The sequence below is a fragment of the Macaca nemestrina genome, chromosome 13 (genome assembly GCF_043159975.1).
Source record: "Macaca nemestrina isolate mMacNem1 chromosome 13, mMacNem.hap1, whole genome shotgun sequence".
Classification (NCBI taxonomy): Eukaryota; Metazoa; Chordata; class Mammalia; order Primates; family Cercopithecidae; genus Macaca; species Macaca nemestrina.
In genome coordinates, this window is record NC_092137.1 from 107,829,873 (window position 1) to 107,847,842 (window position 17,970).

The following is a 17,970-nucleotide window of genomic DNA, read 5'->3' on the forward strand; positions in this document are numbered from 1 at the left end:
TAAACTCGCTGTCTATCTCAGCTGTTATTTTTTGAAATAGCGAAGTTATTAACCGTGTGTTGAAAATTTATTTCCCACTGAGTTTTATCATATATACTAAATTCCCGTCTATGCTCGAGGTTTTCTAAAAGTACTAACGCTTTTGGGTTTTTCTTTTTAAACAGAAAAGCTTGTTTTCGTTTTTACTGGAGGTTTAGGTGGCAGTACTGGTATTTTTATTGGTTGTTTTTTGCATTAGTTAAAAAGCACTTCACATTTCAATGTCTTTTTAGCCTTATAGTGAAGAAGAAGAAGAAGGCCAAGAATCAATTGAAGAGGGCAGTGAAGAAGATGTAGAGGTGGTGGATGAAACAGCAGATGGAGCAGAAGTTAAGCAAAGGTACAAAAGTGGGAAAGGATATCAAAGTAGGTTTAGGAAACATTTTATTTGTTTATTTTTACTGTTATAAATAATTCAATACTTTCTTGAAATGGAGACAACTTGTACCTGGAGAACTTTTCATACTATTGTCTGCTTAAAGATCATTACTATTTTAATTTTGTAATTATTTTTAATACATTTAGTTCTACCTTGTTTTCATCTGGAAACTGTTAGGTTTTCAAAACATACTGATGGTTATAAACTGTGATTAAAGAAGTTCCCCAATTGAGTGAATAGGCATAACCTGACCTGACTCACTTTGCTATTTTGTCTCCCCAGAACTGATTCCCACTGGAGTGCTGTTCAAAAAGCAATCTCAGAGGTGGGTATCTTCTGTCTTATTAATGATGTCTTGTTTTGTTACCTAATAGCTCTGATGTGAAACAGGATGGAGACTGTGGAAGATAGCAATGGATCTGAAACGGGGTTTAGGACATGGAATGTACAGAGCAGAGGATGTATATTTCTTTCTGGTTTCTAAGCTTGTGCTCCAAATAACATTTCTCATTAGATTTTTTTGTATAAAAAGAATAGATAATCTTACTCATAGTGTCACTTGAGGGCTTGGAAACATTCTCATTGGTCCTGCTTTCCTATCATTTGAGTGGAAACAGATGTTAAATTTTAATTACGATTTGAAAAATCCTGAAAGGCTTTAATAAAAAGTAAGAAATTGGCCAGGCATGGTGACTCACACCGGTAATCCCAACATTTTGGGAAGCTGAAGCCGGAGGATCACTTGAGGCCAGGAATTCAAGACCAGCTTGAGCAACATAATGAGACCCTATCCTACAAAAAAATAAGAAAAATTAGCCGGGTGTGGTGGCTTGTGCCTGTAGTCTCAGCTACTCGGGAGGCTGAGGTGGGAGGATCGCATGAGCTTGGGAAGTCAAGGCTATAGTGAGCTGTGATTGTGCCACTGCACTCCAGAGCATGAGTGACAGAGCAAGACCCTGTCTAAAAAAAAAAAAAAGTAATTAATTAAATTTTTTTAAAGGAAGAAATGATCTATAATTCTGTCATTAAAAAAAAAATTACAGGCCGGGCACAGAGGCTCATGCCTGTAATCCCAGCACTTTGGGAGGCCAAGGCAGGTGGATCACCTGGGGTCAAGAGTTCAAGACCAACCTGGTCAACACGGGAAACCTTGCCTCGACTAAAAATACAAAAATTAGCTGGGCGTGGTAGCGCATGCCTGTAGTCCCAGCTCCTGGAGAGGCTGAGGCAGAATTGCTTGAACCTGGGAGACAGAGGTTGCAGTGAGCCAAGAATACGCCACTATACTCCAGCCTGGGCAACAGAGTGAGACTCCATCTCAAAAAAAAAAAAAAAAAAAAAAATTATATAGCCAAATGAAAATTCTCCTCCTCAAACTCATAAGTAGTCACCATTAACAATTTAGTAAGTATCCTTCCTGACCTTTTTCTTTACTTGTTACGTATAAGTACTTGCTTGTATGTGTGAGGGTGTGTGTCTATGAGTTGTGTGTTTTGTATATATGAAAAGAATCCATTAATTCTTCAGCGCGTATGATTTGCCAATAGACATTAACTTACCTGTGAAATGGAAGCGCAGGGTGGAGCAGGACAGGAGCAGGGACGTTTTGATAAGGGTGTACTTGAAGCAGCCGCTCCGGAACACAGATCTCTGCATGCTGGGCACCGTATGGGGCTTAGGTCCTTAGGAGAGGCCAGGGTGCTGTGATGGCATCCTCTCAGGAATTTGGAGCCAAGTTGTATTATTCTTCCACTAAAGTCCGTATGTTTATATTTTTCTTTTTTGGGTTATAGTTACTCTAGTGATAAAGAGAAAGTATTATAGAGATGCGGAAACATGACTGAAAACAAATCCATTTTGATGTTACTATCTTCAGCAGATAAACACTGTTGATGTGTTAACCACGATGGGAGCTATTCCTGCAGGGTTCAGGCCTTCCACACTCTCGCAGCTTCTGGAGGAAGGTAACGCGTGCCTATCAGCCACTGCACTCTTTCAGCAGTGCAGTCAAGATCCACGTCTAATTTTTCTATCACAGGCAAAACACATTGTTGAAGAAGATGTTGAGTCTCACATATCTTTGATGCTCATCTTTTCCTCATCCTTCCCATGACAGTGAGGAAAGATCCCTGATCCTATCAGAGGCCAGCATGTTTACCATTGCTCTGGGTTCCAGCCGCTTTCTTTTTTTTAAAAAATGTGACTCCTTTAATTTTCAGTCCTTTCCTTTGTCTTTAGCTGACCCACCTTCCCCTCACTGGTTCATTCCCTTATCTGTGATATCAGCACACCTAATTCCTCCCACCTTTAAGGATCAGCCCCTTGAATCCTATCGAATTCTAGCCAAAACCTCCTTTTCTCTGATCTTCCAAGCAAGACTTTTCCAAAGAATTATCTCCATTTGGAATTTCCATTTTGCTTACTCATTCTTGGCTTTCCCTGTACTTGGCAACTTCTGTCTATAAGCTCATTTTAAAGAGGAATCATGCTGGGGGACAAGGAGTGTCCTGTATACCCTGTGTTGTTGAGCTGTCATGGAAGGGCTGCTTTGAAGTTGCGTCTGCTGGGAAGATTCTTCGCAGCACTCCCTAAATTCCCATCTTCTCATCCTTCAGGTCTCAGGGTAAATTCTGCCTTCCCAGAGATGCCTTCCTTGAGTAATGTGGGTTTCCCCTACTCCCATTCATGTGAACACCTTTATAGCTCTAAGTCCTCTAATAATTATTTTATTTATTTGCCTGTCTACTTATTTTCTAAAAAAAAAATGTTCTCCCATTCAACTGTAAACTATGGAGGGCAGGGGACATATCTCTGATTTATCTTTGTATATCTAGAACCTGGTGTAGTATCTGGCAAGAGTAGAAACTCAAAAATTATTTCTTGAATGGATAAATGATGTTATTATAAGTATTATTCATGACTAAAGCATGGAAGAAGAGCATAAAATGCTTTTGTGTTAAGAAGTAAAACTAATGACTATGTATTTTTTTCTAAAGTCTCCAAAAAGTGCTTATAGATTTCTGCATTTTACAGAAATATTTGAATAAATCATTGTCATCATGGGGCATATTATTGGCCTAAAAGTCTTTCTTAAAGGTACTTTTAAATGATCTTTTATGTGTTTGTATCTGTAAGTTTCATGCTGTTGTTTTTATGCATAAATCTATATTGGTGCTCCTATTTTGGAAAGCAAGTTCTCAGTAAGCAGCGTGGCATTTTGGAAGTGCCTGTACTCTAGTTAATAGCATAACATTATGGATTTTTGATTTTGAGTTTTTCTTTGTAAGAAAATTAAGAAAAAATGATTTTTTCAGGGAATCAATTTCGAGCAAGTTACTTCCTACAACCAGAGCTCATGCCTTCACAACTGGCCTTCAGAGATCTGATGTGGGATGCTACAGAAGGCACTGTAAGTATAGTTACTATCAGTAAACTGTAACTCTTCCAGATTTTGTCATAGTTGCAAGTAGACAACATGTTAATTGACTAATGCATTATGAAAAACAAAAAAAAATTGATTCTCTATGATAATTTTGAAATAGTGATATTTTTATAACTAAGGCAGAATTTGGACTTGCTACCTTGACTTTATCTTGTTTCTCTTCTCCATTGCATTCTTCTCTCATTGTTAGAAAGGAAATAATACTAGGTTTATATCTTAATCACTCTTTGCCTCAATTTCTTCATCTGTAAAAATGCAGTAATAGTAATGCTTCCAACATAGAGTTATTTTGAAAATTATGTGTGTGAAGGGTTTTGAATAATGCCTGGCATATGAAAAGAACTCAGTAGATGTTAGCCAGTATTATCATTTATAGTAGTAGCAGTAGTAGTAGTATTTTTGAGACCGGTCTCCCTCTGTCACCCAGGCTGGAGTGCAGTGGTGTGATCATGGCTCACTGTAACCTCAAACTCCTGGGCTCAAGCGACCCTCCCACTTCAGCCTCCTGAGTAGCTGGGGCCACCAGCCTACACACCATGCCCAGGTAATTTTTGTATTTTTGGTAAAGATGGGTTTTGCCTCGTTGCCAGGCTGGTCTCAAACTCCTGAGCTCAAGCAATCTGCCCTCTTCTCCCTCCCAAAGTGCTAGGATTACAAGTGTGAGCCACTAGTCCCAATCTAAGTTATGTAAATGAAAAGGCTTATGACTATAAAGCAGAATGTAAAGTTTAATTGAAGCTGTTCTTAAAAAATAAAAAATCAGAATACCAATTTATTTACTCATAATCTGAATTATACCTATGAAGTAGATCTGAATAAATATATCAAATAGTGCATTCTCTCTGTTAAAACACCTATTAAGAAACTAAGGAACAATGTAGATAATTGCTTGGAATAAAAAATAGTGGGATAATCTTAATACCAGGTGGCATTGGTTTTATGCTGTGTTAGCCTTCTGCACTTACCCACATTCTGTGGGAGTGAACCTGGGGACTGGAATACAGTGATTCTATAGTCAGATCATATACATTTTACCTGCTAATATTTATTGTTCCTTTCATCACAGTTTTTAAGTATTTAAGAAAAATGCAAATATTTCAAATGTAACTCTATGAAAAATTTACCTAAAATGACTGATTTTAGTTTTCAATGAACTTTTATTTAATTTTATTGAAACTTTTATTGTATATGTGTAAATTTTTTTCTTTTTTAAAAATTCTGTATACATTTTTGTAAGCTGAATTTACAAAAGACAGATTTGTGTTAGAAATCATAAAAATAAACTCTTTTATAACTAATTTTTCTTTTAGATTAGGTCAAGACCAAGTCGTATTTCATTGATTCTGACATTATGGAGCTGTAAAATGATTCCTCTTCCAGGAATGAGCATACAGGTTCTCAGCAGACATGTACGCCTCTGTCTATTTGATGGTAATAAGGTAAGCTTACTGAGAAGTAAATCAATTCATACTAGGATTATGGAGAAACATTTCCTTAGATTCTTTTCCATTCAACTCCTCCCCAATTCCTAAGAGAGTATTTTTTACCTAGTACCAAAGAAAAGTTTGAATGACTCTTTAAAAAATTCATTTTTTAAATGAGATACAGGTTAAACAGTACTTAGATGGAAATTTATAGTTTTAATTGCATATATTAGAAAAAAAGATAAAAGATTTAAAGTCAGTGATCTAAACTAGCAAATCAAGAGGCTAGAAAAAGAAGAGTGAGTTAAACCTGAAGAAAGTAGAAAGTAGGAAGTAATACAGATGAGAGTAGAAATTAATGAAATAGAAAACAGATGAACCAAAGAGAAAATTTAAAAAAAGACAAAAGTTGATTCTTTGAAAACATTAATAAAACTGAAAGATGCATAGTGAGACTATCAAGACATTTTTTAAAAAGTAAAAGAAAACAAACTATTAACATCTGATACGGAAATAGAGACATTATCACAGATCCTTCAGACATTAAGAGGCCAGTAAGGAGATACTATAAACAGCTTTATACCAGTAAATTTGATAACATTGATGAAATAAATAAATTCCTGGAGAACCATAATTTACTGAAACTGGCATAAGAAGAAATAGAAAATGTGAATAACCTCAGTTAAAGAAATTAAACCTATAATTAAAAAAAAATCTTCCCACAAAGAAAACTTCAGGCCTAGGTGGCTTCACTTGTGAATCTCTTCAGACATTTAAAGGAGAAATAATACCAATCTGATACAAATTCTTGCAAGGAACAGATGAAGGAGAAATGCTTCCCAACTTATTTCATAAGGCCAGAAAAAACATGACCCCAAAATATGACAAGACATTACAAGAAAGGAAAATTACCAGATAGTATCCTTCATAAATATAGAAAGTAAAATTCTAAACAAAATATTATTAAATTGAATCTAGCAATATATAAAAAGAACATTATATCATGACCAATTGGGGTTTATTTCAGAAATTCAAATGTACTTGCCTGAGTAGTCACATTTAACATTTGAAAATCAATCATTATAATTTGCCATAAGAAAAATCATATGATCATCTTAAGAGATAAGGAAAAAGCATTTGACACATTTCAACACCCATTTATGATTTTTGAAAAATTTTCTACAAACTAGGAATAGAAGGGAGATTTCTCAAATTGATAAAATGCAACAAGAAAAAACCTAAAACTAGCATTATCATACTTAACAGTGAAATACTGAACACTTGTTTCCTAAGACCAGAAACAAGTCAAAGATATCCAAAAAATAAAAAGATAACTCAGTTTTCTAAAGGGACAAAAGACTTGAATAGCCTCTTCAAAAAAGAAGTCTCAAAAACCACTAGAAGTAAAAAAAGATACTCAACATGTAAGAAGCCATCAGGACAATGCAAATGAAAACCACAGTGAGAGAGACTGACTTATATGTTACATATAAGAAGCCCACCTTAAATATTATGCTATAGGTGGCTTAAAAGAAAAGGATGGGAAAAGATATACCATTCAAAAGATATTAATATCAGACAAAGTAGACTCCAGGCACTACATGGCGATAAAAGAGATGGTTCACCAAGAAGACATAGTAATCCTAAGTTGGTACATACCTAACATCCGACATTTAACGTACATGAAATAAAAATGGTTAGAACTGAAAAGGGAAATCGGCAAAGTCACAATTATAGTTGGGGCCTCCATTATAGTTGGAGAATTTAACACTTCTCTCTCGGTAATATAGGACAAGCAGACAGAAAATTAGTAAGGATGTAAGAGAACTGTATAACATATCAACAAACTGGATTAGATTGATATTCACATGACACTTTACCTCAAAATAGTAAAATACACATTATCTTAAGTACATATGGAATAATCACCAAGATAGACAGTCCTGGGTCAGAAAACAAACCTAGACAAATTTAAAATAATTGGAATCATATAATATACGGTCCTTGATCACATGGAATTAAATTTGAAATCAGTAACAGAAAAATAAATGGAAAAATACTTAAATACTTGGAAATTTAAATTCTTCTAAATAATCAAAGGGTTAAAAGCAAATTTCGTGGGAAATTAGAAAATATTTTGAAATGAACAAAAAATGAAGATGCAATATATCATAATTTGTGGGATGTTAGCTAAAGCATTGCTTGGAGGGACATTTATAGCACTAGATGCTTACATTAGAAAAGAATTCTCAAATCTACAGTCAAAGCGCCTTCCTGAGAAGACAGTGCTGCTTGAGCTGATAACGGTCAATGTGAGATTGAATGAGTTAATGTAAGGGAAGTTATCAGAATGATGTAATACATAGAAAGAACATAGTAGGTGCTTTCAAAGAGTGTCTGGATAAGAGGTGGTGATGTTAACTTAGAGAGGTAGAGGTGGAGATGAGAGATGTGGATAAAGATATTTGGGTGTAAAAATCAACAAAACTTGGTGATGGATTGGATATGCAGGAAAGAGGGGGAATGAGATACAGGCATGATACCTAGTCTCTGACTTCCACATCTGGATGGGTGGTGGCAACATTCAATGAGATGGGGAACACTGGAAGAGGACCAGGTTTGGAGGAGTTGACATGAGCTTGGTTTTGCTCAGGCTGAGTATACTGCAAACCCCCAGCATGAAGAAAGTGCCTTTATTTCATCTGAACTTGGGGTAAATAAATGAACTTCTGTTATGATGGTGATCTTCCCTCACTTCTATAATACTTTCTGCACAAAATCACTGCCACAAAGGAGCCAGTAGGTGTCCTCAGTGACCAAGAGCTGAAATGCTTTCTGTTTCATACATCTGGTTTGATACTTTTTCCTGTACCTCTCCATGTTCTCTTATATAAGAACATAAAAAGGAATGGAATTTTATTTTGAATAATATATCAAAATAATGAAATTTACTTCATGAAAGAAATTTATGTGAGATTTCCAAATTGAGAGTTATGGAACATATTTAATAGCTGCACAGATACTCGTGCTGCTTATGTAGGAGTGCTTCTAAATCTAAACCTAGTTATAAATGAAAAGCATTGGGCTGGGCGCGGTGGCTCACGCCTATAATCCCAGCACTTTGGGAGGCTGAGGCGGGTGGAGCACAAGGTCAAGAGATTGAGACCATCCTGGCCAACATTATGGAACCCCGTCGCTACTGAAAATACAAAAATTAGCTGGACGTGGTGGTGTGTACCTGTAGTCCCGGCTACTTGGGAGGCTGAGGCAGGAGAATCACTTGCACCCAGGAGGCAGAGGTTACAGTGAGCCAAGATTGCACCACTGCACTCCAGCCTGGCGACAGTGAGACTCTGTCAAAAAAAAAAAACCCAAAAACCGAAACATGCACACACACACACACACACACGCACACAACCAAAGGCATTATTGCTAAAACTAACTAATGAGACACAACTTCCAGTAATGTTTGAGTCAGCTCCTCTTGGACCACCCCACCCAGAGATAGCAACTGTAAACTCTGGGCAAAATAAAAAGCAACTACCTGAAGGCACTGCAGAGCATTCAGAAGCAGGCAGACACTGGAGAGGAGCCTCAAGCCTTTAGTCTACTGATTTATTTTTTTCTCTTTGTTTTCTGTCTTTTTTGTTTGTCTCTTTTCTTTTTCCTATCTTTCTGTATTAGTTTGTTCTCACACTGCTGATAAAGACGTACCCAAGACAGGGCAATTTACAAAAGAAAGGTTTATTGGACTTACAGTTCCACATGGCTGAGGAGGTCTCACAATCATGGCAGAAGGTGAAAGGCACATCTCACATGGCGGCAGACAAGAGAAGAGAGCTTGTGCAGGGAAAGCTCCCATTTTTAAAACCATCAGATCTCATGAGAGTCATTCATCATCATGAGAACAGTGCAAGAAAGACCTGCCCCCATGGTGGCATGTGCCTATAATCCCAGCTACTCAGGAGGCTGAGGCAGGAGAATTGCTTGAACTGGGACCCAGGAGGTGGAGGTTGCAGTGAGCCAAGATCACGTCACTACACTCCAGCCTGGGCTACAGGGCTACAGACCAAGACTCTGTCTCAAAAAAAAAAAAAAAAAAAAAAGAGAAAGAAAGAAAGACCTGCCCCCATAATTCAGTCACCTCCTACTGATTTCCTCCCATGACATGTGAGAATTGAGGGAGTTACAAGTCAAGATGAGATTTGAGTGGGGACACAGCCAAAGCATATCATTGCTCCCCTGGTCCCTCCCAAATCTCATGTCCTCACATTTCAAAACCTATCATGCCTTCTCAACAGTCCCCCAAAGTCTTAACTCATTTCAGTATTAACTCAAAGTTCACAGTCCCAACATCTCATCCAAGACAAGGCAAGTCCGTTCTGCTTATGAGCCTGTAAAATCAAAAGCAAGCTAGTTACTTCCCAGATACAATGGAGGTACAGGCATTGGGTAAATGCAGCCATTCCAAATGGGATAAACTGGCCAAAACAAAGGGGCAGCAGGCCCCATGCAAGTCCGAAATCCAGCCAGTCAAATCTTAAAGCTCCAAAATGATCTCCTTTGACTCTCTGTGTCTCACATCCAGGTCACACTCATGTAAGAGGTGGGTTCACATGGTCTTAGGCAGCTCAGCCCCTGTTGTTTTGCAGGGTATAGCCCCACTCCTGGCTGCTTTCATGGACTGGCGCTGAGTGTCTATGGCTTTTGTAGCAGCACGGTGCAAGCTGTCAGTGGCGCTACTGTTCTGGGGTCTGGAGGACAGTGGCCCTCTTCTCACAGCTCCACTAGGTGGTGTCCCAGTAGGGACTCTGTGTGAGGGGGCTCCAACACTACCTTTTCCTTTTTCACTGCCCTAGCAGAGGTTCTCCATGAGACCCCTACCCCTGAAGCAAACTTATGCCTTGACATTCAGACATATCATATATCCTCTTGAAATCAAGGCAGAGGTTCCCAAACCTCAATTCTTAACTTCTGGGCACCTGAAGGCTCAACACCATGTGGAAGCTGCCAAGGGTTGGGGCTTGCACCCTCTGAAGCCACAGCCTGAGCTGTATCTTGGCCGCTTTTAGTCACAGCTGGAGTGGCTGGGACATAGGGCACCAAGTCCCTAGACTACACACAGCATGGGGACTCTGGGCCTGGCCCATGAAACCCTTTTTGCCTCCTAGGCCTCCTGACCTGTGATGGGAGGGGCTGCCGTGAAGTCCTCTGACATCCTCTGGAGACATTATTCACATTGTGTTGGGGAGTAACATTTGGCTCCTCATTACCTATGCAAATTTCTGCCAGCCGGCTTGAATTTCTCCTCAGAAAATGTGATTTTCTTTTCTATCGCATTGTCAGGCTGCAAACTTTCCAAACCTTTGTACGCTCCACCTGCCTGGTGAAACTGAATGCCTTTAACAGCACCCAAGTCATCTCTTGAGTGCTTTGCTGCTTAGAAATTTCTTCCAACAGATACCCTAAATCATCTCTCTCAAGTTCAAAGTTCTACAGATCTCTAGGGCAGGGGCAAAATGCCACCAGTCTCTTCACTAAAACATAACAAGAGTCACCTTTTCTCCAGTGCCCAACAAGTTCCTCATCTCCGTTGGAGACTACCTCAGCCTGGACCTTATTGTTCATATCACTATTAGCATTTTTGTCAAAAAGCCATTCAACAAGTCTCTAGGAGATTCCAAACTTTCCCACATTTTCCTGTCTTCTTCTGAGCCCTCCAAACTGTTCCAGCCTCTGCCTGTTACCCAGTTCCAAAGTTGCTTCCACATTTTTGAATATCTTTTCATCAACACCCTACTCCTGGTACCAATTTACTGTATTAGTTCATTCTCATACTGCTGATAAAGACATACCTGAGACTGGGCAATTTACAAAAGAAAGAGGTTTATTGGACTTACAGTTCCACGTGTCTGAGGAGGCCTCACAATCATGGTGGAAGGTGAATGGCACATCTCATATGGTGGCAGACAAGAGAAGAGAGCTTGTGCAGGGAAAACTCCCAGTTTTAAAATCATCAGATCTCGTGAGAGTCATTCACTATCACGAGAACAGTGCAGGAAAGACCCATCCCCATAATTCAGTCACCCCCCACTGAGTTCTCCCATGACATGTGAGAATTGTGGGAGTTACAATTCAAGATGAGATTTGGGTGGGGATACAGCCAAACCTATCACTTGCTGAGTGTTACTTGAGCATTTTTTTTTTTTTTTTTTGAGACGGAGTTTTGCTTTTGTCACCCAGGCTGGAGTGCAATGGCGCAATCTCAGTTCACAGCAACCTCTGCCTCCTGGGTTTAAGCACTTCTCCTGCCTCACCCTCTCTAGTCACTGAGATTACAGGCACTTGCTACCATACGCAGCTAATTTTTTGTATTGTTAGTAGAGATGGGGTTTCACTGTGTTGGCCAGGCTAGTCTTGAACTATTGACGTAAGGTAATCCACCTGCCTCGGCCTCCCAAAGTGCTGAGATTACAATTGTGAGCCACCACACCTGCCCGACTTGAACATTTTTTCGAACTCCATTCTGAATTATCTGTAGTGTTGATGAGTGTATCTTTTTGGCTAGATTCCTTAGTGGTTGCTCTAGGTATTAATTTTATACATGCGTAACTTACTGCAGTCTACTAGTGTTAACATTCCAGTTGGAGTGATGTATAAACCTTACCTTCCTTTAGTTCTTTATCTTCCCTAGCTTGTAATATAGTTGTCTTAAATATTTCCTCTACATACATTGAGAATCTTATCACATAACACCAAACATAATTTGGAAAACCTGAAAGAAGATCCATAATATTTACCTATATTTTTACTATTTCCATTGTTTATTCTTTCTTCCTGATGTTCTAAGAGTCTTCTTTTTATCATGTCCTATTTAGAGAATCTCTTTTAACCATTCTTTTAGGGTAGGTCTGCTGGTGACAGATTTTTAGACTTTATCTGAGGTTGTCCCTGTTTCCTCTTCATTCCAAAAGGATATTTTAATTAGATAGAGAATTCAGAGTTGACAGTTATTTTTGTTTGACACTTGAAAACTATTGTGTCATTTCTTTCTGTTCTCCATGGCTTCTAATGAGAAATTCATTATCATTCAAATTGTTTTTTTCCTGTTGGCTAACCTAAATGTTGTTTCTTACTGTTTTCAAGGTATTTTCATTATGTTCAGTTTTCAGAAGTTTATGGTGTATCTGGCGTGAATTTCTTTGGTTTACCCTGCTTGGGGTTTGCTCAGCTTCTTCATTCTATAGGTTTATGTCTTTTAACACATTTGGGGATTTTTTTTCAGCCATTATTTTCTCAAATACCTTTGCAACTCCAATTATTTATTGCAGTACCTTTTCCCTCTATCTAGTAGTGTTGTGGTTTTTATTAACAGTACCTCACTCTCCTCTCCCAACCCCAGTTCAGAACCAGATCTTGAAGTAGAGTTTAGAGTTCTTAATCTAAGATGATGTCAGATATGTCACTGATCCATTAAAAGGCCCACTTGTTGACATGGTTCTAATCCTGGTGTCATGGCTATGTCTTTGTCCTCCTGCTTGCTTAGGCTCACTACTTTTTATGAGAAGGAGGGGCAACTTTTTTTTTTTTTTTTTTAAACCCTACTGGCTTCCAGCAGCAGTAAAGCAGTATCTATTTCTCTATTATGGAGTGAGTACCTTCAGCCTATATAACATACAAATCCAGCCCCTTGCTACCACCTGCTTCTTCTGGACTCAGAGCCCAGGAAACCTCTGGTTTTAGTCTCACCTTACTCTTCTATCTTCTATTTGTGGTCCATTGACATATTCATCTTACTTTTGAGTATTACTCTGTCTTTTTAACTATCACTGCTTCATTGCTTCATATATGGAGCAGAATGGCTATGTTGAAGCATAAACTGGTTGAGAAATTCTTGTACATTCTTTAAAAAAAAAAATAGAGACAAGATTTCACTATGCTGCCCAAGCTGGTCCCAAACTCCTGAGCTCAAGCAATCTCCCTGCCGTAGCCTCCCAAGTAGTTAGACTACAGGCACGAGCCACTGCACCTAGCCCCTCTTGTGTTTTTAATGCAGTTTCCTGAACAAAATATCTCTAAATTATTTTGACTCTTCGTTTCTTCATTATTTGGGTCTGGTTTTGTACAGAAAGCAGTGTGATTCTAAGCCGGTCATTCACCCTCTGTGGCTGCAGTTTTCTGAAATGCATAATGAGATGGTTGGACTAAGTCCTTTTTAGTTCTTAGAGTCAATATGTCAAGAAAGATATAAAATTATCAAACAGAAGAAGTTACTTTTGATTCTGAACTTCAAAATTAGGATTCTCCCAACTGAAAAGATAAAAGCAGAGATAGTATAGGATTTCAATTTTGATTATAGCAAAGGACTTCTTGGCCATTAGAAGTAGAAAACATTTCTTGAAAAACAAAGAAGAACCTTAGAATAAATAATATTCTGTCTTACAGTAATCACAAGGTAGTAATTACAAGGAGTTTGTATTCCAAGAGTCTGGGTGGTAAATATACATAATTTCAGGAAAAGTTTAAACAAATATATATTAGTAATTGAAGGAAGTGGGATTTTATTAATGTGGAAGACAATCCAGCTGCCCATAAAATACTCCTATATTCCTACTACTGGGGATGTGGAATACAGTGAGTTGAATTTGACCTAATTTAACACATTTGGGATTATTTTAAATTATTATTTTAAAGCTTTGTTTTGGAAGTGTTATACTAGAATATTTTCATCTAAAATAAAAATGACCTATTATCCATTCCTTTGGAAGATGTCAATTTTGGCCATAGCATTTTAGCATTTGAATTCTTCATTCCATAAAGTTTTTGCTCCCATTGTGTTTCATTGTTTTATGTAAATTTTATGGTGAACTTCTTGCATAGAGCATTTTATAAGAGATTGAATTTCAAGAAAAATATAATTTATGGGCCTAGAGATCTTGAGGAAAAAAATATAACTGTATCTGAACTCTTAGGATTGTCTGTCTTAGTGACAGAGTAAATGAACTGCCTATGAAATGCTTGTATGGGTCACATCTTTTTTTTTTTTTTTCTTGAGACTGAATCTCGCTCTGTTGCCCAGGTGGAGTGCAGTGGTGTGGTACCAGCTCACTGCAACCTCTGTCTCCCAGGTTCCAGTGATTCTCATGCCTCAGCCTCCTGAGTAGCTGGAATTACAGGCGCACACCACCACGCCCAGCTGATTTTTGTATTTTTAGTAGAGACAGGGTTTCATCATGTTGGCCAAGCTGGTCTCAAACTCCCAAATTCATGTAATCCACCTGCCTCAACCTCCCAAAGTGCTGGGATTACAGTCGTGAGCTACTGTGCTCAACCAGGTCACATCTTTTCTTTTAAAAGACCATTTTTTTTTGCTGGGTGTGATGGCTAATGCCTATAATCCCAGCACTTTGGGAGGCCGAGGCAGGCAAATCACCGCAGGTCAGGAGTTCGAGACCATCCTGGCCAACATGGTGAAACCCCGTCTCTACTAAAGCTACAAAAATTAGCCAGGCGTGGTGGCAGGGACCTGTAGTCTCAGCTACTTGGGAGGCTGAGGCAGGAGAATGGCTTGTACCTGGGAGGCGGAGGTTGCAGTGAGCCAAGATCATGCCACTGCATTCTAGCCTGGGTGACAGAGCGAGACTCCCTCTCTAAACAAGTAAATAAATAAGATAAAGAAAAGGCCATTTTTACCTAAAATTTCAATTACTTTTCTGGTAAACCTATCTTAGATATTAAGGAATTCACTTAATATAATTTATTACTAGCATAGGAGTCCAACTCTGAATTCATTTGTCATACTTGATATAAAAAGAAAAACATTACAGAATTGCATGAAGTAAAAAGGGAAAGTTCTCCCCTCGCCATCTTCCTCACTCAGTGTAGCCACTGTTAACTCTTTGGGACATGGAAGTGGTGATGTTTCAAAGAGCTTTTTGCATGATTTCAAATGGGAAAATCTCATTTCAGGTTCTGAGCAACATTCATACAGTCAGAGCCACATGGCAATCTAAAAAGCCCAAAACATGGACCTTTTCTCCCCAGGTAAGTAATCTGCTGAATGAGTGGAGTGAGTGCATTTCAAAGTAGAACATATTCATATTTCTATAAATAGCACAGAATATGTGGGGACAGATAAAAATCTTTATATTCTTTGGTGTTCTTTGAGGACATTGATAAAAATTACTCATGTTTCTGACTCACCGATGTTATAATTCCTATGAATCATCCCATTCAATCAGTTTCAGGGTTCATTTTTAGAAAATTCTCATTTGATGAAAAATGAAAACATAAAGATAACATTTAGGAAGTGGGGTGTTTTTCAAAGATGAAATCTTCCAACTGTGCTAATAAAAGCTGTGCTTTCTTCAGATAAAGTCAGGGATGACGCCTAAGGGACTGCTACATTACACCCACATACTGTCAAGACTGGAATGGCGTTAGGTGGGTTTAAACCACTAAGTCAGCATTGCATAGATGTAGGGAGGACAAGGATGTCTTCATGTTGTTTTTATAATATCAATTGTCTATATTTTATTTTACATACTTTCATCTACCTCCAAGGTCTCATTAATTCAGTATTTACTTCCTTCCCACAGCTAACTCCCTTGTATAACTGCATCCTAAAAACCCTTAGTTACCTTTCCTCTTATTGCATCAAAAGATCTTAAGGCAAGATGGAGGTCCAGTGAGAGGACTCAGGGTGTGGATGAGGCCAGCCACCTCAATTGTGTGCTGTGCCTGTCTACACTTGTTGAGAGCACACCTCCTAAAATTCCATCTTGATCTTCTTAGCACCCTTCCTCCGGTGAGAAGCACAGCTTCTCTTTTGGCACAGTACTTCACAATTCTGTTATTGCATCTCTGTATATGTGAAGTATTTAGGGTAGAATTTTAAAATATTTTTCCTGGGGTAGAAAGAAGAACTGTTGGGAGTATGTGTTATTGTGTTGAATGAAATTAAATATCTATTATGTGCAAGCATTTTTTCCTAGGCATGTGGAAACGTTTTCATGCCAGTGGAGTTCTTATTCCAGCAAAATTAGTAGGGGAAAATACATACATGAAGAAAAACAATACCGTCTACTTTTAGAACCCTGTGTGCTAGGCCCTGTGCCAGGCTCTTATATACTTACCTTATTTAATCAGAGTAGCCGTGTGGGGTTAGTACTGTTGGTAACTACCACTCAGGCAGATTGTAATGGTTTTGGAGCTCCAGGTGCTTTGGAAGCACACAGGAGGGTAAAGTTAATTCTAGTCCTTTGGCTCAGGGAAAGTTTTCTAGAAGAGAAACTAGATCTTGAAGGATGGATAGATTTTACAGCAAAGAAGGGAGGGATACGATTGTCTGGGGAAAGGGAATTGAATGAGCAAAAGAGAAGAGAAATGAAAATTCAGAAGGCACACATCAGGAAAGTTGAGCAAATATGTGTATTAAGTCTTGAATTTTTGTTCTGTTTACAAAGAACAGTGGTTGATATAAATATCTTATAATGTCTATAAACTATTATTTGTAACACCTCTGGAGACCTAGGCACAGTACTATTAGCCTCTACTCTAAGCAAAGGATAAGTGAAGGTAAAGGTATTTTCCCTTTAAAAGAGAAGTTAAATTTTTAAAATTTATAATAATTGGCGCAGATGAATTCAGTCCATCTGCTTTTTGTTTTCTTAAAAGACTTTTATTATAATGCAAAGGCATAAATTATTTACTAACAAATAGGGCTGAAACCCTGTGTTAAGCCGTTCTTGCATTGCTATAAAGAAATGCCTCAGGCTGGTTAATTTACAAAGAAAAGAGGTTTAATTGGCTCATGGTTCTGCAGACTGTACAGGAAGCATGGCGCAGGCATCTGCTCAGCTTCTAGGGAGGCCTCAGGAAGCTTCCAATCATGGCAGAAGGTGAAGGGGGAGCAGGCATCTCACATGACAGTGCAGGAGCAAGAAGGAGGAAGGAGGTGCCACACACTTAAAAAAAACTGATCTCCTGAGAACAAACTCACTATGGTGAGGACAGTACCAGACCATGAGGGATCTGCCCCCGTGACCCAAACACCTCCCACCAGACCTCACCTTCAACATTATGATTACAATTCAACATGAAATTTGGTGGGGACATTTATTCAAACCATGTCAAACCCCCTTCCTCCCATTTTTTATTTTTAATCAATAACTGGAATTTCTTTATCATTTCAGGTTAGTCGCATCTTGCCATGTTTGCTTGATGGTGATTGCTTTATCAGGTCCAATTCTGCATCTCCAGATGTTGGAATATTATTTGAACTTGGAATTTCTTATATTCGCAATGTATGTCTGTTGAAAGATAAGGCTTTCTAATGTATCAGTTAAAAGGGAAGGTTAAAAAATGTGCCTATTTAAAAAAAAAAAATGTGCCTATTGACAAGGAAATCCTTGGGGTCTTTATGTGTAATAGAATTTTAATCCCTTGAGGAATGAGAATGCTAGTGATTCTGATTTTATGTGTGCTGATTTGTTTTCATAGCATTTAAAATAAAAGAGTATTTATTCACATTTATAGCTTGAGTGAACTCCAGTGCTTTTAAAGAATAAAAATTCGAAAAGGATGGGACTTTGCAGAAAGTGATAAAAGATGCTCACTGGCATCCCAGCCCCATGGTTCACCTCTGTCCTCCAGGAGCAGAGTTACAAGGCTAAGTACAAGGTATA

At 38.4% G+C, this 17,970-nt stretch overlaps 1 protein-coding gene across 3 annotated transcripts in view; it reads left to right on the forward strand.

The window, feature by feature from the left end:
* The window catches only part of LOC105471823 (nephrocystin 1), a 69,024-nt gene that overhangs the window by 29,847 nt on the left and 21,207 nt on the right, over window positions 1–17,970 (forward strand). For 2 of the 3 annotated variants that reach the window (XM_071077125.1, XM_071077127.1), the window contains exons 7-13: window positions 273–379; window positions 701–743; window positions 2,295–2,382; window positions 3,733–3,827; window positions 5,171–5,299; window positions 15,254–15,328; window positions 17,479–17,589. In XM_071077125.1, coding sequence (XP_070933226.1) covers window positions 273–379; window positions 701–743; window positions 2,295–2,382; window positions 3,733–3,827; window positions 5,171–5,299; window positions 15,254–15,328; window positions 17,479–17,589 — 648 coding nt within the window. The remainder of the gene's footprint in view (window positions 1–272; window positions 380–700; window positions 744–2,294; window positions 2,383–3,732; window positions 3,828–5,170; window positions 5,300–15,253; window positions 15,329–17,478; window positions 17,590–17,970) is intronic. The other variant, XM_071077126.1, reaches the window with a different exon arrangement.